This window comes from Diachasma alloeum, unplaced genomic scaffold (assembly GCF_001412515.2).
Source record: "Diachasma alloeum isolate Michigan unplaced genomic scaffold, Dall2.0 Dall_scaffold_00622, whole genome shotgun sequence".
Taxonomy (NCBI): Eukaryota; Metazoa; Arthropoda; class Insecta; order Hymenoptera; family Braconidae; genus Diachasma; species Diachasma alloeum.
In genome coordinates, this window is record NW_021680754.1 from 615,037 (window position 1) to 641,025 (window position 25,989).

At 38.0% G+C, this 25,989-nt stretch overlaps 1 protein-coding gene across 3 annotated transcripts in view; it reads right to left on the reverse strand.

Moving 5' to 3' along the window:
* Window positions 1-25,604, reverse strand: part of LOC107043729 (RNA-binding protein Musashi homolog Rbp6) — a 385,155-nt gene extending 359,551 nt beyond the window's left edge. For all 3 annotated transcript variants that reach the window (XM_015265333.1, XM_015265331.1, XM_015265332.1), the window contains exons 1-2: window positions 24,783-25,604; window positions 23,580-23,620 (exon numbers count right to left, since the gene is read on the reverse strand). In XM_015265333.1, coding sequence (XP_015120819.1) covers window positions 23,580-23,620; window positions 24,783-24,847 — 106 coding nt within the window. In that variant the 5' untranslated portion in view covers window positions 24,848-25,604. The remainder of the gene's footprint in view (window positions 1-23,579; window positions 23,621-24,782) is intronic.
* Window positions 25,605-25,989: the final 385 nt, after the last annotated feature.

Consider the following 25,989-nt stretch of genomic DNA (forward strand, 5'->3'; position numbering starts at 1 on the left):
TTTTGCGCTCCTGCAGCAATACACTAATATTAAATCTTACTCATTGAAATTTTAACGAAAAATATCGTAATCACTGCTTTTCCTAGACAAATGAAACTTTCAATATCACCCAAACGTTAATTCCATTTTCAGGCAATTATCGGTTTCATTTAATCGAACTGTTAATTGGAATATGGCAGTATCAACAGAGAGCAGACGGCGAGAGAGAGAGAGAGAGAGAGAGAGAGAGAGAGGGAGCGAGTGAACATAGCATAAGGGATATGGCTCTTCTCGCTTCCATTGTCTGGGATATTCTCATTTTCAATTCCGAATGTGGTCACTGCATACTTCTCCCCCGCCCCTCTCTTTATCGCCAACCCCCTCCACCCTTCACCCGAAAAACGATCAAACTGTGAACGAGAAAGGAATAGGATGAGGAATAAAAAGGAAAACTGAAAAGAAATAAACTCCATTGCCGGCAGTAAATTGTCTGGCCGTTCAGAAAAATTGCTCCGATCCGAGGAGGATCTTCCGTGTGCTAGAGGATGGAGGAAGGGGTTAAAAAAGGCTAGTTCACCGAGTTTTACAGCGGAACATGATGGGAGAGGTGGGTGGAGGTGAAACGTGGAGTCGACACGAAGGTGGCGACGGGCTCAGTTGGACGGTAGAAAAATTATAACTTGAATTTTCCACCCCATCACAGTTCCACTGAAATTCAAAGAAATTTCTTAATTGAAAATGGAAAATTTCAGTAGCGAAGTGGTAAAATGGTTCAAGTAGATTTTGGATATCAGTCAGTTTTCAATGAATCCAGGGCACTTGTCATATCCCGGAATACATCACGTGCTTGAAAAAAAGTTACTTGAAAATTACTTGAATAAACTTATTCAACAAATTTGATTCAATAATCCCATTCGATTCAAATCATTCCAGCGGATTGTTCGAAATAAATCCACCGATTTTTCCACAGTTGGAAAAATCAATTTCGTTTGACGTGAATGTTTCACTGCCTCAAACTGCAATAAAATCTTTTCATAGGATCATTGACCCACACACCTCAAAAAACGATCGACAAAAAAACGTGGAGAAAGAGGAAAGAGGATGGTCACATCGATACTCCCTCGCTATGAGCCATTCTGCCCACTACCAATATCGACTGTGTCATGCGACATTGGCCGTTATGTTCCGATAGACGAGGCAGTTTAAGCTCAGTCGAGTCAATTCCCCGCCTGACTAGGAGGGAGCAGTATTTTTCCCTCATCTAGGGATGGGCGATGTTTTTAAAACCGTCGATTATCGAAAAATGGGAATTTTTTAAAAGCATCGATGTTGTGAATCGATTTTCCTGAAAAAAATATCGATTATAAAAAAAAAATCGATGTTATTTCTCATTACAAAGAAGGAAAACCAAATTTTCTAAAATATTTTTTTTAATATCGTTCTTATTGAAAATATGTTTTTAAAAAACAACCCGAGGAAGTTACGTTTCAATGATAAGTATTGGTGGGGAGTCAAATTTTGAATCTGCAAAGTGTTGTTGATTAAGAATGTTTAACCTATCCGGTGGCCAACGCAATTGAAAATTAAAATAAAATGACTAAATAAATCATGCACGTTACAAATTATATTTCACCTCAAATTAGAAGTGTTATCGCGTACTTTTCTGGCCTCAAAAATAATAATTAAAGGAAATATTCATCGATAATAGAGGACTTGTGACTGCAGTGGTAACGGTCGAATTTCGATCGGGCAACATCGCACGCTTCGGCTAGTAGTGGGGTTGTAACAGTGAGATGAATGTTTGTGTGTGTTATACGCGTCCATATGCTTCCAGCACTGAATTATTGTCACCGACTTTACCGATCTCGATCAGCTGTTGTGCGGTGTTGTCGCGTTGCTCGACTTGTAATGGCAGTGAAATTTTTTTAAGAGGAATTCGAAAATCGATCGAAGATATCACGCCTATATGGCCCGATCCCCTACTTATTCTCGCCGGCGATAGATTCTCCATAGTCTAAAGTGAATGGCTTGTGGTTTTTTTTCAATATTGAGTGTCTAGCACATGCAACATCTCGATCAAAGTTCACACGGTCACGTTTCTTCCCTAAGCGTAATGTTACAAGAAGTGATTTTCAGGAATTAATTTCTCACTCGGATGCCCCGATGGTAGGATTAAGATTATTACTAACGTGTGGCTAAAATAAGAACCTGACATATGAGACTGTTGGAATATTTGAACACAGCTCTTCTTTTTTTCTTCAAAAATCACTCGACAAGGTTTATGACGTGTTGGGGAAAGTCCCCAGAAAAGGACTAATTTATGATCCGTTGTGCTCCGAACTCGAGAGCGTTGCAATCCTTACCACATGTAGAAATTCAAAGGAAACTCTGTCCTCTGGAGTCATAAACTTTGTCTTGCTTTTCCTTCAGTAAAGGTTTTTCAAATAGTTAGAATTTAGTCTCTGGACAACGGTCCTCTAGTACAGTCGTGCCTTCCTCGTGCCAATAATAAAGAGTTCAAGTTAAAAGTATTCATTGCGTTACTACATTTATTTATCCACTTTTACCCATATCCCAATAGAGACAATATAAAAATTATGGTGAATATTGTGGATTTTGGCTAAACATCATTAATCCTCAAAGAATAAAAAACATCGATGTTTTCGATAAATTGACAACCATCGCCCATCCCTACTCTCATCACTATTGCTTCCATTTTCTTGCAAATATTAACAATTGAAAGAAGTGACAAAATACGAAACATCATGGGATGTACACGTGATTAGAAACATAAAAATACTTTGTCGGTGCCATTGAAAAAAGAAAATCTCTAACGTGACACGCATAAATGGTGTAGGAGTAGTGAAAAAAAGAGAAGATAAAAAAAAATACATATAAGAGAAGTCGAGTTGCAACGCGGGGGTATTATTGAGTTCCCAGCGTAAACACACGAGAGGGCCATGAAAGGAAAGACAAACAGTGCGACAGCTGGCGAGAGACAAAGATGAACGTGTATATGAAAGTTGGATAGAGAGCGATGGCACACGGAGAGGAGAAAAAGAAAAGCGAGAAAGAAAAGCTGGAGGAGGCTAAATAGAAGGCGAATGTTGAAACAGAGGGTTCCCATGCTGCGAGAGAAACACTGGAGGAAAAGAGTCATTTCCAAAAAAAAAAAAAAAAAAAAAAAAAAAAANAAAAAAAAAAAAAAAAGAAAAACTGAATCGCGAAAGGGAAACCATGAGAATGTGCGCATAAAAAAAATCACGCTAGAAACTTTTGAATTTTGCTTTTCAAAATAATAAAAAAGTATTTGAATAAGCTCTACATGCGAGGAGTGCGCCTGCAATCCCAAGCACATCCTTCATGATGACTGAATGAAGTGCAATAACATTATCAACAGTGTAGAATTCCGAGTGGTAGGTAAATAAAATATTCAAATTATGAGAAAAGTGAGCGTGATTAAAGTGTCTGAGGGTTAAACCTAGGGGGTATATAACTTCAAGATGATACAGTTGAGACTCATGTGAAGCTCACCTCATGCAAGCATTCAAAGGTCTATGTGAACATGGTGGATGGTGGATTTGCTTGGCACGCATATTTTTAATGCCCTGCAGCTCCCTGTTATTCAACAAACTCAAAGTATTATGGAGGAAGTGATGAGCATCTCCATAAAACATAATCGATATTTCGAAAATGATGATTCAACACGCACAACATTTGTAGTCAGCGCCTAGACACAAGTAGAATTCATACGCAAAGATGCTCTTCAATCCCATAAACTCATTGAGGCAAGTGCACTTAACCGCAAATTAATATCACAATCTAGGCAATCGATAGTTATTGTGATACCGGAATAAAACGCATAATGCGCGATTAAATCTTATCCCATTGAAGGAAGTATTTACTTCCCCAGGTTGCGATCTTGACACCGAAGCATTCGATTTTTCCTCTCTGCAGGAAGCAGAAACATAACGCATTGGTAGGGTAACTAGACCAATAGGTGGACACCGACCGAAAGATTGACGATTTCAACTTTTTTTAGTGTTCTATAAAAAAAATCCGGTAGAAATTGTGGATTTCCAAATGAATGGCCCGTCGTATTCAGGTGATTTATTAACTTTAAATCTCTTGACGGACCTCAAATTGTCCTTAACCATCCATCTATTGGTCTGCTTACCCTAATCGTCAAAAAAAACCAACGCCTCAGCACCCCCCAGCTGAGTAAATACCGTTTGCATGAGTACTCATATCCTCATTACCTCAATACTCACGATATTTATCCAATTAACAGCCGGCAATAATTTAGCCGTTGAATGTTTAAACGTTAACGTTTAATTTAGAAAACAAGCTAATTATTTACGTACGTTTGCTTGGATATCAGCCCCTAATACTTTAATCTCTGCATATGAATCGAAGTGAGATGGTTATTTCCGGGTTTTGGAAAAAGTGGAATGAGGGTGGATGAGATGGTGGTGGGAGGAAGGGTGGGAGGGAATGGGAGTTGGGATTGTCGAGTGGGTCGAAGTGAGAAAGACGGCTTGTGTATGAAAAAGAGGAAGAGAAAAGCCGAGAGGCGGGTTGAACGAAGAGGCCGAGAGTCTGGCGGGAAAAATCAATAGCTGGTGGTGCTGCCGGCGTACCTAACCTTCCCAACTATTCTCTCTCACTTCCACCAACAATTCTCTGTCATTCTCTATCCCTCTTGCACACTCACTCCCACTACCCGGCGTGTTACTATCTAAGCGGGGTCGAACTCACCCATACACACATACACCAATACAAAGTTGGAGCTTTTGGTGTAAGCGCGCCGACCGTACCTAAACCCTCTTCCGGCCTCCTCTCTCACTTGCAAGTTTCGTCTCCGTCCTCTTTCTCGTTTTGTGCCACTGCGGGAATTGCGGGGCCCTAGTTCAGAAAAAAAATATCAAGAGAGCGGCAGAGAGGGGAGGGGGGGGGGAGAGAAACTCCTCTCTCCAGTCCACGCGAGTCTGCAACATTTTTTGGAAAGACTCTTCACATTTCTTTTTCATCTCTTTTTGGAAATCCTTTCTTTTCATTTTTCATGCGCCCCCCCCCCTCGACCCTTATTTTTCGGTTTATTCACCGGGCTTTTGTTTCCATTTATACTTGGTGAAGAAAAAAAATCATTGGGGTATTAGTTGCGCAGGCTCGGGGCTTTACACTGCAGCAGCATGGCCATCAGTGAAGATACTCGTAATTTAATATTAAATCATCATTTCTTTTTTTTTCACCCACAGTCATCTTTGAATTATTTTGGACACTTGGGTGTTATTGTTCTCACTCTTTGTTTTTACCTTTTGAGTGTAACTCCAACGCGGAAACAATATATATAACGTGTATCTCACCCGAGTAAATTTACAGGGCCATTAATAAAGACTTCATGTTGTTGCATATATAAAGTGAAAAGAAAAGGCAGACGAGAGAGACTAACGGCAGTGGGTGAAAGAGGGTGCCAGAGAGGGGGAGGATATTTTATTATGTACAGGTGAAACAGCGTACAACACACAAACCGACTCTGAGAACGTGAATCACGCCCGGCTACTACGATCAATTTTTAATCCAACCTCTTTTTCTCGTTACAGTAAATTTTTTTCATCTCATCTCTTTTCCTCCAAGTCTTTTGCTCTTTGTCTTCCTCGCTCTCTCTCTCTCTCTCTCTTTCTCTATAGGTTATGAGCGAAGAAGCAAACGCAAAAGAACATAGCGAGAGTGAATCAGATGCGTAAGAGGTTATGGCTTCTGTACACAAGCAAAAGCGTAGGAAGAATTCCGCCGCGGAATGTCGCATAAACCAATCGATTCCTCCCCAGAGGGAAAACGAGATAGAGAGGAAGAGAATGAGAAGAGAAAAAAAAGAAGCAGATAATACGAAAGTTTGTCAAGGTCAAGTCTGGAGGCAAGGAAAACTCTTTTCGTATTGAAATTAAATTAGCATAAAAGTTTGGTGCAATTTCCATTGAAAAGTAAATATAGACGGGAGGGAGGGCCGCTTTTTTGAGTTTATTTGGATTATTTATTTATTGAGGAGTCAGCTATATGTGCCTAGAGTAATGCCACCGCGTTAACGGTACTCCTGTGTTGCAAATAATTTCACTCAGGTTATTCTAAACTTTGGATTATTGTTATTTTGAAATAAAAAGTGATTTTTCATGGATTTAATTCACTTGGATGTTTAATACGATTTTCAGAGAATTTTACAATTGACAAAACATTCTATTTTTATTACATTGGACCTCTCACTTTCTATTTTTTTTTAATATTTGCTTTTCCTTTTGGTGATTCTGTTCAGTGGATTCAATACTTTAACATTGATTCTGATTAATTGGAAGCGTAACTTGACTAATACCATAGAAATTCACTTGCGTATTTCACAGCACAAATTAGTTTGATTTTAATATTCTGTAGAGTATTAGTGGTTGGATGAGTCAAGATAATTCACTTTGGTTCACTTGATTTGGACATCACAATTTGAATAGGATGATTAACATTTGAATATTCGTATTGGATGGTAGAACATTTCTTTATGTGTCTTGGCGGATTGCTAGAGCAGAACTGATCTCCAAATTTTCTCAGACGTGTAGCGACACGTCACTTTCTCTGCTCCATGTTTCGAGTATTTGCTATAGTTCGGAGCGAGAAACTTATGGAAGTCGGGGATTTGAACCTTCGGGAAATCTTCAAATGTTACAATTTGGTATAAAATTCACAATTGGAGTTGACAGACTAGAATTATCACGAATTGAATAGTTTTAAATAGCAATTTTCAATAATTGATAAACTTCTTGAAAGATTAGTAAATATTTCGTTTTGAAACGGAACGCAGAGCGCGTTCCTACAAGTGTTCAACCGCTCAGCCGGTACACACCGGAATTTAAATACAATGAGCTGTTTTGAATTTTTATCGACGCTCCAGTGTAGAATGTGTGTGCATGTGAATGTGTATTTTCTTTTTTTTTTTATAATATACATTGGGGACGGGTTATATACTAAACTGGGTTCAAAATGCAAATTTAACCGCGCCAATTAAGCGTTAGTCACACTATCCTCTCTTTTCTTTTTTCAACTGGAGTTGCACTGCAATGCAGCTGTGTGGACATAATCATTCGGCTGTGCAGTGTGGAAAAAAAATATGTTTACGAATTTTATCGGTGGTGGCAATAGCGAAAATTCAATATTTGACGTTGGCCCTATTGTTATCGGTGGTATTGTGTTGCTGGAATATGAGAATGAAAACCGTGGAGAGTTGAACTCGATCGGATTACCGCAGCTCGAGTGAATTAATTATGCAACTTCTGATTTAACCACCCGCTGTGTGAAGTCAAGTGTTCTACCCACACAACTTACCATACATGCAAAACTCATAGAGGAGAGGTCATAAAAAATGGGGTAGAGCGGATGAGAGTGTAAAACTAACTACTTTAATTTCTCATCTATTCTTAAGAAATAATTGATAAAGAGAAATGAAATAAGTGCAGAGTTTAGGTGAGTCGAAAATAGGCCCAGAAATTCTTGGATTTTTTCAAAACCCCTATGCAGAATTACAGATAGCTTAGAAGAATGCGTGAAACACAGGAATTTTTCAAAAAAAAAATGCATTTTAACACGGGCTCTCACGGAAATTCGGAAAAACAAATTAAAAATAGAAAAAAAAACGCAATTTTCCTGAATTTTCGCACTTGCGTGGAGTTTTCATGAAGGAACATAAAAAAAATCCTAGTAGCCTAGGAGAATTGTTTAGACGGAATAATTAAAAAACTCATGAAAAATAGGAATTCTGTGGGCGCAACTTGGAATAGCGACAACGTCGAAGTTAGAAATTGTGGAGGGGTAAGCGCGGCAAATACGAATGGAGTTGTGATGATACATTTCACTACGGGAAGGAACATAACAGCTAAGTGAATCAGTGCTGCCAACTTATACCTCGAACGGTACGACGTCGCCGCTTTTTCTATCCATATTAATTATTTTCCAATTATCCAAATGACAAGCCAGAAAAATGAAAGAAGGCTTGAAATATGCGGAAAAAAATAGTAAAGTTATTAAAAAAATATTTCCAACGCTTAAATGGTCGAAATATTTTTTTCATCACGCTGTGACGAAAAGTGAATTTCCGCCACATTGTGATGAAAAATATTGTTCGTAACTCGTGAAAAAATGTTTTTTAGCTCGTGGGATTATATCACTCGCCTTCGGCTCGTGATATAAACCTCCCACTTGCCAAAAAACACTTTTTTGCACTCGTTACGAAATATACTATTTGCGAGAGAACACTTGCCACAAATACCTTAAATTCCCCTGAATCGAATGCATGGGAATGAAAAATTACATTTTACCCTCACGATAAAATCTCAAAACCCCAAGTACAACAAGAAAAGCAAAATCGACTTTTTATCACCGGAATTTCTCCAGGAATTAACGTTCTGTATCAAATCGATTTTCTTTTGAGGTCAAGAGAACTCTGTTCATTCTCATAGGTATCCTTTATCTCTCTCTTTATCTCTCTCTTTCTCATTCCTCCTTGTACACGTTTATATATCCCCCTCTCCACCCACCCACAGTACTTGGAATCAGATCGGACGTTCGATTAACTCTCCAAGTTTCGATACGTCCGGCGTGGAAACGACGTCAGGGTTGATACGTCGAAGAGCATCGACGAAATGCACCAGGGCAATGGATGTATCTACCAATACACCTGTCTCTCCTCTAAGTACACCTACATGCTCATATATGTACTCGCTGGTATCCCTCTCTGGGCAATGCCCACGGGTTTACCGGTGCCGCGAGTCTGATAATGGAAAGGTAATTTATGTAGGCGCTTCGCGTTGTGGCCGCCAACATGCTCTTGAGTATAACTCCATCCTCTCCCCCCTCCCCGCCCCTCTTTACACTTCCCCGTCCCCGCTCACCTCCCTCACTTCGGCATCCCCCGGTGCTCCATTCCTCTCTTACCACATCTCACAGTGCACCTCCACCGGCTCTCGACATTCCAAAACACACGCATATTCAATGTTACGTATATACGTCCATTGTATAACGTCATAAAGGTTGCACTACAATTACGGAATAATTGGAAATACTGGGAGAATATTGTTGAAAATTGCCGGCGTGTAGTGTCATGAGCAGTCGAATAAAAATAGTAACTTCATTTGAAATCACACTCAAGTCAAATGGGACCTTGGGAATTCATTTCACAGTTTTCACTGATAGAAAATAGTATATTTCGTAACGAGTGCAAAAAACATTTTTTCACGAGTTACGAACAATATTTTTCATCACAATGTGGCGGAAATTGGACTTTTAGGCACGCAGAGCGTGCCGAAAAGTTCACTTTTCGTCACAGCGTGATGAAAAATTATTTTTATTGAGATGTTTCTTTCTTGAAACTGGTATTATATACTTGAACTAATTTCAAATAAATAAGATCTTGCGGTGAGTATCAATTATTTCTTCTTGTGATACATTTACTTGAATGAAATAAAACAGTCCTTGGCGTCAAGTCACATGTATTCACCACAAAAATGGAAAAATTGTATTGTTTTTCAACCTAATGTAATCTTCAGTCGAGAAATTTTCTACTTTCATGAAAAATTCGTACCTAGGAGATGATTACATTGAAAAATTAATTGAATGTTGTTTTTATTTTTATTTTTATCAGGATAAAATTTCTCCAATGTAGAATAAAATTTGATCATCATATATTAATTTTCACAGAATTTCGAGATAGAAATGAGGAAACGATGACTCATGATGCACTTTTTTATACAACGGTAGGATAATTTTCATCAAATATTTCTCTCCGTGTAGTATTACCAGAATTGTTGATTGAATTAATCAATAAAAAATTAATGAAAAATTACTTGAATCCGAAATATTGTCCACTTCAATCAATTGTCATGGCACCTTACTAGCCCCACATATATGCCCACCCATTATGAATTATCGTGAAACGCATGTAAACCGCTCGTCGTATCTGCGATAAGACGCAATCACAGTCCCGCCCCCCTTCCCCCCATTACCACATAATGCGTGAATATGTATTACATGTGTCAGCCCCCACAGTTGGCATTATGGAATACCTATGAGCGGCCAGAAACACCGATGGATCCTGGCCATTTGGATCAATGCACACTAACGACCTCTAGCCCCTCTCCGCAAGCCCTTCCCTAATGTCGAATTCGTTTGTTCCTGTTTACTTTTGTGCACGGATAGGTTATACAGGAGTGATGAGTTACCCTATACATAGTGCATCGATTTACCTACGGCCAACTTCTCCTCACTAACCAGTGTACAACCGACGAGTTGTGTATGCATGTGTACCTTCTGCGACGGATTTACGGGGGATCGCGTGAGCCTATAAACATGCATTATACGTAAGAAGAGCGCCTGACACACCACTGGAAAATCTCGACAACAATTTCTGCACTCCCATTCATTTTTTTCATTTTTTTTTTTCATTATCCACCCTCATAATTCCAACGAGCATAAACTCGTTATAGAAAGTCTGGTGACGCCTGCGAAAAATGATACATAACCAGTTTGATTTCATTTTTACACGTTGCACCATTCGTGAAATATAAAAAAAAATAAAACAAAATGACTATTCATAACACGGAAGTGTGAGAGAATGTGAAATTAATTGTTGAGTTCCGGGAGATGGAATAACGAAAAATGTCAAATTTACATGGGTGAAGGGGGGCTTTATTGATTCACCGAGGTCGAGGGATATATACCGCCCCCGTTGATGCTAGGGGAACACAGTTTTAGGGCGAAATCGCAATATCTCAGCGGCTGGCAAACAACCCCCAGACGGTCGAGATATTTGCACTGATATATTGCGTGTCTCAGAAATGAAAAATGAAATTTAGAATTTTTCCTGCTCGCCAGCCAGAGATGGGGCAAAACATTTTATTAAATTTTGTTTTCTTTGTGTTTCGATAATAGAGTCGTGCTTCGGGAGATGCCGAGAGGCTGATCGAACTAGATTTTGAAAGGTTTTGTATTATTGGATATCTTATTGGTATTTGATATTTTTACCGAAGGAATGCATTCTGTATGTAGGGTATAAAGAATTTGGGGGTTGGAATATTTTGAGGTTGTCTGAAATCGTGAGAGTCTAATGACGATACGTCATCGTCTGCTGAAGGTGTCCAGACGGAGAAAAATTAGCAAACAAGTCAAGTAATCGTGGAGCAATCTCGATTGTCACTACTTTTTCACCTTAAATAGGAGAAAAAGTGTGAGATTAATACTGAATTTTACTCCGTTGGCCCGGGATAATTTAATAAACGTGAGGATGATTTATACCGAAACTGTAAAATTTACCCTGTATTAGGCCGAAGAGCACCGATTTCTTGTCTGAAACCTGCCATAAATCGATCAAATCTGTATGCGATGTTGTTCGCTGAAGAAACGATTTCTGTGATATTATGTCCATTTTTCTCTTAGTGTATTTTTCCATATGCCGGATCGAACAATTCCCTCTTCCAAATAACACAATATAATTAACTCCACCGCATCACATACACCTACAGGACTCTGTGGCGTGAGTACACCATTTCCTACACCTCATTCCGCCACATAGTGGCCGTCTTCCGACAGTGTCCATCGGCATTTGAACATAACAACATATCATGCCAAACCCATGAGACACGATATGGACTCGAATGTAGAGCGTACGATGATGTGTTTCATGAGCCTACCGGCAACATAATACACAACTACCACATGATCATCGGGCCCTACTATCCTCTGGACCCCACAAGGGCGTTACGAGCTTGTACATTCATACATGCGTTTGAAAATGACGACATGCTGGTTACGATTGCGATAATGCGTTTTACGAGGGCAGGGAATGTGAACGTAAAAGACGCCTGCCAGCGATCCATCATCGTGATTAAAGATATATTACTTACGCTATACAACTCCAAGCCGCCAGCAATGTTAAATCGTTACTTGCACTATTTCCATCACAGACGCCTTATTTTTCATCTGTATGTATGCATTAATGTCTGTATGTATGCATCCGACAATTTCGGTATTTGGTGTGTAATTTTTAGAAAATTGTGCATAAATGCAGTGAAATTTGTAGATAAATATCTTATATTTTGGCTCATTGTAGCTATTATTGAGCTCAACTTTGGCGCGCTGTTTCAGCCCGATCGGTTCAGGAATTCCTGAGATATAACAACTTGTTTAAATTTCGTTGTTCGCAAAAAGTAACGATCCATAAGCCCTCTGATCTGTCGAATAGGCTCGTGCCCCTGCTTATTTCAATTTTTATTGTTCCTCTTTATCGACAAAAATTTTGTTTTATTCTGCTAATAAATTATAGATTCATGGAACGCATGTGACATAATGCCAGCAGTGGTAGCTGCATTCTATGATCCAGAACCGTTTCGCAGCCCTTTTTGTATCACTCCTATTCAACTCGTAAAATTATCAGACAGGATATTTTCATAAATCATACAGAGAAAACAATCGTATTTACTATCAACACTCAACTTTGCCACTGGCAATGGTAAACTTTACTAGTAATAATCGAGGTTATTGTTCTCGTAAGAATAAAATTAGTTGTTACATGCAATCTTTCATTGAGAAGGACGAACAACTTGAATTTTGTTGAACACAGGAATTCAAGTGGTCGCAATGAATTTTAAAAGTTTGGTGATTTTACGCGTACACTTCTCCCATAAAATTCATTGATACATAAAATCCTCCAATGTATCTCATACTAAGCAACAGCTTAACCACTGTGCGCCATAAAACAAGCACCGACAGAGAAAACTTGTGGAAACTAGCCGAGTGAGAGGAGCCTCAGTACCCCGGCTTTGGTTATTTTCGGGGCGCTTTTACGAACCACGGAGTTGAAATTTATGAAGACACGCTTCTCGTACTCACCTCAGCTAGTGCCCACAAGAAAAAAGGAGAATTCACCAAGAGAGATGCTTCAAGGAGTTGAAAAAAAAAGAAAAAGGGGGGGGTAAGAGAAACTGTTGGAGAATAACAAGACGAAAAATGTTTAAAAAAAAAATGGCCAGTAGAGGGAAAAGGAAGAGAGCCCGAAGGTGAAGCAACACCAGCCACTGTGACCCGAGAAAAGAGATATGTACATCTTCTTTATTTTGACGTTCCCCCTCCCCCCCCCCTCCATTCCCATCATTGTATTTTTGTTTTTCCTTGTCTTTCTTTCTGTGTTGTCTATCCCCCACTTGCCCCGTTCCCTTTTCCCTTGGTTAGCTTCGCTTGCCTGGCGAACTAAGTAGATTACTCAACAAGTGGTGGCTGTGGATCCTGGCCGGTCGTCGACCACCTCACAACTCCAACGTCGAACTACATCACCCCCTACCACACTAAATTCCAGGGGAAAATATTCGCACATCTGCGTGTAAACTCAGTCTAACTCGGGAGAAGAAAAGAAAAAATTAAACCGAGGGCCGAGAGAGTCTGGCGGATTGCACTGGTAGTTATTTCTGGAGATGCCTCGTGAAAGGAAGACTTCACGCTTCGACAATATTTGATTGTTCTGTTGTTTATACAATTGTTAATGGAGGTATAGAGTACACGGAGAGAATTAAATAGTACACATTACAATGGCAATTAGAGAGATTGCTATTGTAACATAGTAAAAGGATTTTCAATTGTCCCTGCGTAGTAGTTTTTACGATGTCCCACTATAATGGTTACCATGTTAATGGATCTCTAAAATAAATAATTTATTTGATTCAAACAGAGAATTAATACACATCAATAAATTCTTTTCCTTCGCCATCTAATAAAAGCTTGTATGAAGAAAGCATTTGTTTACATTTATAAACCTATTCATTTGATATGAATAAAAATGCAACTGGGAATTTAATTTAGGTTTTAATGGGCTTTATTAGGAGCTCTCTGAATAAATTCATTATTTCATTCAAAAACAAAATTTCTCTTTTCGATGGTTTTCACAACAAGAAAATTCTCCTTCTTGAATTACTGGTATTTTTGTCTAAATTTGATCTACTAATATTTCATTCCTTGATGGTAACATAGTAGAGCTTTAAAACGTTGTAAGCGTTACTATGTTACATAGTAATCTCTACTATAAAGCTTGCTATGTAACATAGTAGCGTTACTATGTTAACATAGTTGCGTATAGTAAGCTATACACATCACTACTATGAACATAGTTCTAACGTTGAGCGTATAGTAGAGCTTACGTAAGCGTATAGTAAGCTTTATAGTAGAGCTTACTATGTAACGTAGCAATTATGGACATGTCCATAGTACCCATCACCATTGCGGAGCTTACTATAGCCGAGTAACCATAGTAACCATTACGCTGTTCCATGGTAGCCATCACCACGACCACAGTAATGCTTACAATACTTTGGTAACGTTTACTATGCACGGCTTCCGACATAGTAATCTTTACTATTTTTTTCCACCATGTACCGATTTATTTGAATGCCCAAAACAATCGCAGAGTTTATTTGAATGCCATCGTGGAACAATGAGTTTTGTTACAAACACAATGACTTTATTTATTCTCGTATAATGTAAATGGGGTTGGATTATCCAAGGGTTTGGTCTCTTTATTATCGAAAACTAATGAGAATCCTAATGAGGAAATTTGATATTAATAAAAAAAAAAAACAAAATGGTACAATCACTACCCATGAGAGTTAACAGCCTCGACGAAAGGGACACGAAGGAGAGACAGGATGGTAGAGAAAGGGTGAGTACGAAGGAAACTCCAGTTTCCAGTTGGCGTTCACAATCACGTTATTATAGCAGTGTATGTCCTGTGCACCGCTGTGTTTAATGCAAAAGCGGTAGGGGCATGGGAACTAGTGTACACTGTCGTTAATACTCCTATCATAATTTCATAGGCGCCGGTTATAGATACATACTGGAGCAATAAACCGTAACCGAATGTGTACATCGACGTTTTCGGTAATTAGCAGAGATTGGTATAGAAGCGTAAACCAAATAGGACCGTCACTACTGTTTTTCATCTGCGCATGCGTCGATTATACTGCTGTTCAACATTTAAATTACCGCGGTGTAACATAACCCAATTAATTTTTAATTGTTCATGTGTAATTCCTTCATTTCCAATGTTTCAACTTCCCCCCCCCCCGTATAGACTACTTTGATGTGAGATTGCCTCTTTTACATCGATACTTTTTTTCCACCCACTGAATCTACGTTAGTTTGATAAAAAAAAAATGTTATGTTACTTTTTTTTAAATAAAAGATGAAAGCGATCAAACATCCATTACCTCTTTCTGTTTTCCTACATAAACGAGGATACATACATATTGATAAAAAAATTGAGTTTTGACAGATTTACTTGTTTATTTTTCGCATCCCTTTGACCATGATTTGCGTCCCTCCAACAATGTAGGTAAATGTGCGTCGGCCCGTGACGTTCCAATGATCGACGTAACAATGTATCGTTATTACATATACAAGCCATGTGGGAACATGTGTATACATGGCATGTGGGCCGGTTCAGTCACGCGATGTGGATGGCACAATATAGAAAGAATGAGAGTTGAGACGTTCAGCTTTATTTTTCCCCTCTTTTTTTTATTTCATACGAGATTTATCGCACGACATTTCAAGTTAATAGCCGAACGATATTTCTATACTCTATCGTATTAACAAAAATTTTTCGTCATATTTAGTCCCGAAAAGAATGATCGCATCGTGCGTTTTTTTTTCAAGACGTGTCGTCAATTTTTCTTCTCATTTTTATTTCGTCTTTAATGACTTCCTGTTTTTTTTTTAGACTCACGCATTTTCTGATAATAAGGAATGAAGTCACATTTGTCGAGAGAGTTCAAAGACTAGGAGATACGGGTGGCGTACAGCGCTATCGAAGGAGAGATACAACAGAGGCACACATAAAGGGGACAGTATATTGATGTTACATAAACATTTATGCCATCTCAAAACGGGGAATCGTAATATAAACGACTATCACGGATTACGCATTACATTTTATCACGTTCTTCTCATCGTACTTGAATTCAACATTTCTAAAGATTACAATCTCATTCAATATTGTGGTAATGCAATCTGATTTTGAGTCTCCAAATTTCCATTTTGAATTTTTGTTTATGTTTTGTTAATGACACTAAAACGAGTGAACTGTAAAAATTTCAGACCTTTTGCTACGTAAGTAACAAAGAAACACCTGTTTTCGCGTTTCTCTCATTTTTTAGTTTTTATGTAACCGAATAAAAAAAAATATCTTCCAATATTTTTAATTCGATTTTCGACTATGAATAATTAGAAACTAGTCAACCGATCGCGTTAAGATTTAGCACAGATTTGTGTCTCATTGCACTGTTAGAAAATTACTCTTGAAATTTCAAGTAAAAAATCTTGAAATTTTTAACAACGAATAATTTACATGGAATTTCCATTGATCTTGTTATTCATAAATCAATCAGTATTCTTGAATATTCATTAAATTTTATTTTTCAGGTTCATACCACAATGAAAATGACTGAAAATCATGAAAACTCAGGCAACTTTTCTCCTGAATTTTCAATCTGTTGCTTAATTTTCGCGATAAGTTTGAAAATCCAAATTTTCATTGAAAATTCATTGATCATTCATAATGAAAAACATAATTTTATTGAATTTCCAAGATGAATCAGAAATTCCATGTACACTTCAGTCTGAAATTGAATTCAAGTTCAGAATATTGAAAATTCAAATGCATCTGTTACTTAATTTGTAAAAAATTTCCAACAGTGTGGTACCAACTGGGAGGCAAAATATCCGTTTTTTGTTGTAATTACTATTCTGTAGTTATCGACACATTTCTGGACAAACGCACACACATACATACAGACATTCTCTGAGTCATGTCCAAGCAAAATTAGAGAATGTAAAAAAATTGCATTTTCAAAGCTTCCATTCGTTAGCAAAAATAGATAAAAATAATTACTCATGCCTTGAAATTATGGGAAGATGCGACTGAGTTACATCGAGTGGATGAAACTAGGTTGGAAACGCACCGGTAGGTCGAGGGAAATAATGGCCAGGTTTAATCACCGCAAACGTCGATACGATGCGACTCTGAATGAAACTCCACGTCTCACCCCTTCGCCCAACCCCCCCGCATCATCATTTCTCTCACTGTCTCGTTATTCACACACCTCCCCACCCATTAACTCTCGATGTATATTTTCCTCGACTCTCTAGCGTCTCTACTGCGATATCGGCCAACGCGTCCTCCCGCCGCCCCGCTATCCCACGCGCCGCCATCGCCGTTCAAACTCTTGTATACATCCACACGCTCCAGTTCTTAAAGCCTCTGTACGAATCCCAACAACTCACCTTCACTCGTTTCACGTTATTTTCCAAACATTTCTTTCCTGTATTTCGCACTCTTGATCACATTGTCACCACCACTCAATAGTCTGGATGCAATGCAACCGATTTATTTATATGGACTGAAGGTAGGCCTCAAGGTCAATGTATTTTTAATGCCCGCAATGGGGATCAATGAATGCAATATGAAATGTCAATGCTGGTAGAATAAGTTATTTATAGAGTTAAATTGAAAATATTTTCCATTGACTTTTCAAACAATGGATTCAACGTTTATTTTCATGATATTGGCAAAATCAAGTGAATGGAGGGGGACATTAAGCACGAGTTTGTGGTCATTTACAGTGGAAAATATTGTAATTTGAAAAAAAATCATTGGACAATATTTATTTATTCAGTTGATTAAATTTTTTATCATTCTAAAGTAGCTTTACCCTTCGACTACGCTGTACTTTTGGATATTTTTAGTTTTTAAATTTTTCCACTAAATCGCATGAAATAAATTTGAAAAAAATCATACCCAGCCAATATTTTTTAAATTAAATTTCGCAAAATACTGATATTTTTTCAAACATTTCCCTCTTATAAACAAATAATAAAACTTGTTTGCAAAACGGTGGATTATTTTTTATGAGGTGTCAAAAAAATTCTTGATTTTTTCACACCTAATGAAAAAAAAATTGAGATTTTAATCTTTGATTACAATGGAAATGTTGATTTTCACATAAGACACTGGGTTAAATTCTGATTTTTAAAAATTTCTTCATTGAAAAACCAAAACGATAATTAAATTGAGAAAAAAATTAGAATTCCGAATGTAATCGAATTTTCTGCAATTTTTTTGCTGTTTTCAATGATCTTTGAATTTACCGTAAGGGTAGAGCTACTTTAAATGGTGAATGAAAACAGATAATATTGCAGAATGATGAGTCCCTAGGAAGCACGCTGGTGATCCATGGATGCTTCAAAGCTGAATCTAAAGATACACAGTTGGCAGTTGGTAAAATTAGTTGAGCGAAATGGTGAGTGAGAGAGTCGAAAGTAGAAGTAGAGGGACACGATGATCATCGTACGCGGAAGAAAGTGCGTACACGTTACGAATTATGCGCGTCAGTTGAAGTGTCGTTGACCTCATCCCGTTTAAAATATGCCTTTTACCATATATTTTGTCCATTACAAATAAAGTATGAGCATCAACAATCAATCAGTGGAAAATAACTGCATTATTGTTCGAAGGATAAAAACGAATGGAGAAAAATAACAGAAATCATGATAATGAAATAGCAGTCAGAAAGAAATATGAAGAGTTACAAGTTGATGTTGTCCGAGGATGAGAGAAGAGCCAGTTGCCCATGTTGAGTATGTTTCACCTATGTCGCAAATAAATTAGGCGACCCCTTGTCGACCTAGTTGCGTAATTAGAGGCCCCCTCTATGTATGCTCGAGAGTGTTCCCAACGGGTCGAGTAGACACTCGTCAAACTGATGCTCATCTCCCATTTTTTTTTCTATTCTCTTCCGACAAATAGAAAAAAACAAGCAGGGCGCCGAGCCTTTCTGTCAGAAGACGCATGTGACCGTTACTCGACGCGTTGTTTTTATTTTTATTTTTTATTTCTAGCAATTCCATTGGTAGTGAGCTTCCGAATGGATCCGTGGAAATTTTGTTTTAGTAGGAAGGATGCGCGTTTCGCGCGCGCTAGCTAGGTTGCATGGAATAATGCATTAATTTAATAAAATTTATGGAATTACAGCTCAATGTAATTTCAATCATTTGTAATTCCTATCTGTACTGAAATACGCCGAGCCTTTCTGTCAGAAGACGCATGTGACCGTTACTCGACGCGTTGTTTTTTTTTTTTTCATTTTTTATTTCTAGCAATTCCATTGGTAGTGAGCTTCCGAATGGATCCGTGGAAATTTTGTTTTAGTAGGAAGGATGCGCGTTTCGCGCGCGCTAGCTAGGTTGCATGGAATAATGCATTAATTTAATAAAATTTATGGAATTACAGCTCAATGTAATTTCAATCATTTGTAATTCCTATCTGTACTGAAATACGCCGAGCCTTTCTGTCAGAAGACGCATGTGACCGTTACTCGACGCGTTGTTTTTTTTTTTTTCATTTTTTATTTCTAGCAATTCCATTGGTAGTGAGCTTCCGAATGGATCCGTGGAAATTTTGTTTTAGTAGGAAGGATGCGCGTTTCGCGCGCGCTAGCTAGGTTGCATGGAATAGTGCATTAATTTAATAAAATTTATGGAATTACAATTCAATGTAATTTCAATCATTTGTAATTCCTCTTTGTACTGAAATATGTACTACGTTAATCTCTAAAAATATCTTATGTAGTGTTTCATCTTTATGTAGTGAAATGTTGCACATCTGAAATTCCAGCCTGTAATATAGCTAGAGCTCGAATCTTAGCAAATTTCAACTTCCTATCTCAATTTTTTCAAGCGCCATCGTGTTCACTTCAATTTTATCACAAAAAATGAAAAATGTCAATTACTGGGCGACTCGCAATAGTTAGTTAGGCATATTATGGTCTGATTCGATAGTTATTATCATAAGGAATATTTTAACACCAAAAAAGTTCTCTTGATGCAGTCGTTTTTGAGATATTGAGAAAAGAAAATTTTTTCGAAATCGCTGTATCTCAAAAACTACTGGACCGATTGAGCTAAAATTTCGCCCAGATGTGCTCCCAAACAAAACCAATTATGAGCCAATATTTTCGATTTTTATCCATCACTTTAGTCCTATTTTTATTGAAATTTAGCAGACATACTCTAAAAACATCATATGTCGACATTTCATGACATTCCAAGTCATTTCCAAGCAAAATTAAAGAATCAAAAAGTCAACCCATTGCAAAGCTTCCATTCGGAAGAAAAAACACAAAGAATATCTAATAACTTCGCTCTACAACGAAGAACAAAAGAATTACCATTGAAATATCGCAATGGAGGAGGTTAAATTCTCAATGTCCAAAATGTTACTCCCAAAATTTTCATAGTCATGACTTTTGTTATACTGCATTCTTCATTTTATGATCCACCATACCCAGTTGTCTCTCTTATTGCAAGCTCTCCCGTCCATCTGTCGGCCTCGCCCATTAAAAACGGCCGGGTTGCAATTACGGTTAAAAATAGCGAAAAAGGAGAGGAGAGTTTGAAACTGAGAGAGACACGTTGTTGCGCACTATTGCATCAGACACGATGATCGAGTTGGGTGAAACGTCACCGTCCAAATCACAATAAAAAATTCAATGAAGCTAGGAAATCAATGAGAAAATTTTGAAAATGTACAACCCACGTATCTCACGACCACTTCCATCCAAGTTTTTTCCCTCAATTTTTCTCCTTCAATTTAATTTCCACTGAAACTCCCATGTCTGCACTGCGCACAGAGCAAGAAAATAAAAAAATAATACGACTTCATTTGAAATTGTTAACAAAGTAAAATCCGATTAGCCGAGGCTTTTGCATGGCCCCTGAAAATAAAAATGGACATTTTACTTCTTTTGAAAAATCCAACAAGAGGATTTGCGCTATTCAATGCGGATGATTTTTTTTCCCGTCAAATGTCTCTGAGATAAAATCTATTGTATCTAAACTAGCGTCGCGAGACAACTGTCCTTGAAGCCGATAATTGTTTGTTGCGACATTTGAAGAAAAATCATTAAAGGTGATGTCAATAAAAGTCAGTGGAGAGCGTCAAGTGCAAGTCCTTCCCCGGCGGCTTCCACATAAATAAATAAATAACAAAATAGCATAAACAATTGTAGTCAACATTACTGTGGAGTTCCTTACACTCAATATCTGTGGATTTTTTGAACACGCGTACGAGCTGGAGAGAATGCTCGTAAACGTTTTCCATGAACGGCGTGGGAAGTGCAGTAAAATTTTCTGACCACTACTTCAAAGCGTTATTCCCCGTCGTATTTTTATAAGAAAATAAAATTTGAACTTGAATTAAATATAGGGCTGGTGGCACGTGACCATGAGACATTATGTTATTTATTAGATTTTTGCTACGTTTGATTTACGGGGAGACTACTGTGAGTTTTAAAAGTCGCGGGCTATTGGAATGAGATTTCTCATACATTGTTATAGTACGTTTGCCCCGCACACACTTAAAATGTTGCAAATAGTCCAGGGCCTCCAACTTTTGAGCTACAGAGTGTTATTTTGTCGAAATTGTTGAAAAAATTAGTACAATAACAATTACGAATTTGTTTTTTGAAATTCGACTCCTACACAGCTAATTTCTTTTTTTTTTCAATAAAAAATTGCACCATTCATGTAAAGTAGGCCAAAAAATGTTTCTGAAAGAATCGAGAATATATTTTAAATATTATACGGATAATTTTTTTGCCTATTTTACATAAATGGCGCAAATTTTTATTTCAAAGAAAATAAAATTAGCTGTGTAGGAGTCGAATTTCAAAAAAATAATTTTATCAAGAGAATTTTATTTGAACCAACTATTCGTTGATTTTCAAATAAACATGATTTTATAGTGAATAGGGTAAGCTACCCAGTAGATGGACACTGCCCAATAGATGGGCGAGCTACTTTTGGATAGGAAATTACGTAAAAAAATACTGAAATGTGAATTGTTGCTTTGAATTTTCACTAACTGTTGATTCTCAACCCCTGGGTGACGATTTTTTTTCCATCAATTTTTTTTTTTCAATTGTTAAAAAACAAACGTCCATCTACTGGATGGTTTTCTTAGGCGTCCATCTACTGGGCAGTTTACCCTACCACTTATTTCTTCCTGAGATCCATTTGCTGGGGAGAAATCAAAGTTCTCTGGAATTGAAGTTTCTTTTATTTGTCGGAATAATTAGAGCATTTGATTTCTTTTTAGCCAAAAGTTAGCTAATTCCAGAAATTCGTTAGTTCACTGAAAAATCAAAATTATTCTCATGACTAAATACGTTGTTATCTGAATCAACACGATCATACGTTGTTCCAAGTAAATTATAATTGAAGTGAGCATTTCGTATGTCGAATCAGGATGAATATTGTTACGCGGAAAAAGCTTTAAGATTGTAGTAAGGTGTTGTTGAGTTGAAAGAAGTTTATATTTCTTGACTAAAAAAAATCGCATTAGTTTACAATAAGAGAATCACAGATTACGGCAATTCAACACGAACTTGGATATCACAAATTTCATTCAATATGATGTACGGAAAGCTCAATTTAAACATCGTCTTCATTCGAGAAAACAACATTCAATTAATTCCTGAATGTAATCATCTCCTAGGTACGAATTTTCGATCAATTCATGAAAGTAGAAAATTTCTCGACTGCAGATTATATGAGGTTGAAAAACAATGCAACTTGTCGTTTTTTGAGGTGAATACATGTGACTTGACGCCGAGAACTGTTTCATTTGATTCAAGTAAACGTATCTCAAGAAGAAATAATTGATATTTACCGTAAGATCTTATTTATTTGAAATTGGTTCAAGTATATAATACTCATTCCAAGAAAGAAACATCTCAATAAAAATGATTTTTTCTATCAGTGTAGCTCAAAAATTGAAGGCCCTGAGCTATTTTTAACATTTTAAACGTGTGCGGGGCAAACGAACAACAAACAATCGAGAGTTTTTGCACTAATTATTTGTATTTAGACATATATATAATCGATATTCAATGCATGAGAAATCGCACTCCGATCGCCCGCGACTTAAAAATCAAAGTAGTCTCCCCTTCAAGAAAATAGTATTCTGAGGCGCGACTTGGCCCGATACGCTACCGCGTATCTCGATTCATTTTTATAATCTTTCATTTTTGCTCATGAATTTGGGAGTAAATATGAGAGCGCAATGCAATAGTAATGAAATTGTTTGAAGGTTCAAATGGAGGTTGCAGAGAATGACTTATGTAACAACGGCAAATAACGCTAATGAGCATACAACGCCTTCTTCAGTGCCTACAAACTCACAATATCTGTCTTCAGACTATGTTAAAATAAACGTGAAGAGGATTTTTTTTTCAACTCGAAATTGGCCAATTCATCCGCAAAAAGGTTGAGTAGTATATAAACAATGAGTAACCCATTATCATGATTGTTATCACATAAACAGGAATTTAAGACCATTAGAATTCAGTACAATCGAATTGATTAGATATCATCTGACATATCTCTCACCATAATTCAAAAGCCACCTCATCAAATAATAAAGATAATTATCAGCTATTAATAAGTGTACGATAATTCGGTGTAATTCTCACCTGGACTAGTCTGCCATGATAGACCACCGATGAACATTTTCCTAAACAGAAAAAATAGGGTGATTTTATCGTCACTTTTTCATCGCTTCCACATCCAGCGGTGGTTGTTCCCTCAATTTGTTAACTCTTCAATTTTTCCCCACAGATTGAAAAATTTCAAGTTACCCCCCTGCGCAAACTCCATTTGTGAACACCAGGTGTCGCCACAGATCAAACAACCCCTATTACTCTACGAAAAACCTTAAAATCTCAATTTTTTTCCTTCATCGGGAGATTATCTGCCTTTTACTGTCAATCAAATAATTCAAAATAATTTTGCAACTTGGATTTTTCGCCACCACTCGGCTGCCATATTCCCCGTAAATAGTGAATGAGAATCAACGACAGGAAGTAGATGGTAATATCAATGAGAATCAAAATACTTTGGCGATAATTATTTTATTACTCCCCACCTCCGACTACTACATTGAAAACAGCATCATCCCCACCTTCAAATACACCCAAGACGCCACGTGATCGTGAATAGCATCAACCGCGTCTGCGTCACGTGGTGCTCAATGCTGATTTCTCGGCATGTGAAAAATTCTAGATCCTACGAAAATCACTTCATCATATCCCAAAATGTTTTGACATTACCTATCATTCCAGGCTAATTCTGCGAGTTTTTCTTTTAATACGAAAAATAAAATTGAAGGAAATTTCACATTTTCAAAATGTGCATTCTCAGACTCGATTCAATGAAAAGACTGATGAATTAATTAATTTGCATCATCACAAATGTAAAGAGGTGTGAAAAATCAAATGTCAAATTCCAAACGTTCAATAATACCCCTGTCCCATTTGTATCATTCACCGAGTGCATTTGAGAAAGAAAGAATGAGAAATGAGATGTAAACCAAATGGGATCGCGTACGATGGTGGTGGTATACTCAGTACCGAGGAAGGATAGGTCGCGTGTGCGGGGGTGGCACGAAAACTAAAAAGGGGCGACGAGGGGGGAGGGGAGGGGAGGGGAAGGAGGAGGAGGAGAAGAAGAAGAAGAAGGGGAGATGGCTCTCAGCCCGGGAGGTGGCGTCGACTGAATACATACTCAACTTTCTTCCTCCACTGGCAAAATCTCCCCAAAAATGAAGGAAAAAAACATTGCTCTGAGATTTGAAAAATTGAAAATAAAAAAAAATGTTTTGAACCATCAGCCCCTACCCTGGATCATTTGGAACCTCAGCCATAGATCCGCTAGCAACAATTTCTTGACCCTGGGGCTCCATATTAAAATCCAAAAAATCCTTAGCACAGATTAACCAAACAAACTTCACACTGACAATGTTCTTCGTTTTTTTTTTTTTTAAAACCAACCAATCCGTCGACAGAAATCCTCTTCCAACTTTGTCGTTTTATTTTCCCCCAAACTTCATTCACAATAACTTAAAAAAATCACAGTATCTTCAACTCAAATTGATTTTAATCCAAAAATAATGGTAACACCTTCAGTAATCACCACAGGCAGCGTAACCACACTGAACAAAAAATACGATCCCTTATTCTCTTTCAACAAAATACAAAACTTAAGAAAATAATAATGACAACAAAAACAGTAACACAGCACGCGCGCGCGCGCCTTGTCTGACACACACAGAAAAATAAAAGGAGGGGTGGGGGTGAGGGTTAGAGGCAATGAGGCCCTCGTGTACTGTCGCTTATTCAACGACCGCTGTTCAACCCCCTTTTCGTCAGTAAATAGCCAACAAAATTTCAACAGTTACGAATTAATTGTTTGTTATCGTTTTTCCTTTTCACAGTATAATCAAGATGCACCTTATCTTACGTTTCTCTCATAAATGAGAGATAACAACGAATTATTTACGATTTGTTGGTGTTTATTTTTATGATGATTCGAGCGGCGTCTGCCCTACTACTGAAAAAACTACTAAAAACTAATAAAAGGTAAGAGGTTAACGTGGGCTGCGCGGTACGGCGACTGATGACGGGCGGCGGCCGGTACTCTTACGTGCGACGCGCTCTGCTAGAGGTTCAACGCGACACTGCGCTCAGTAGGTGCGGGGCAGTGGGGGGTAGGGGGATTGGGGTGGGGTGCTGGATAAGTAGGATAGTACCGCTTGTGCATGCTAGTTTTTGGGTGGGAGGGATGCGGGAGGAGAGAGGGAGAGTTTTGGCCGCCGCCGCTGCTGCTGCTGCCGTCTGGATGCACTCGAGCGCCTGCGCATCAATGCTCGAGGTGCCTTCATACGGTAGACGACAGATAGCAGCAGTGCCAGCAGCCCGCCGAAATGTTGGTGAGGGAATGTGACCAATGTGGGTGGGGGTGGAGGGGCAAGGGGGGGAGAGGACGAGGGTGGTCCGGGTGGGGGTGAGTAGGGCTAGGGGGGCAAAAGCTGGACAAGTGGGGGGA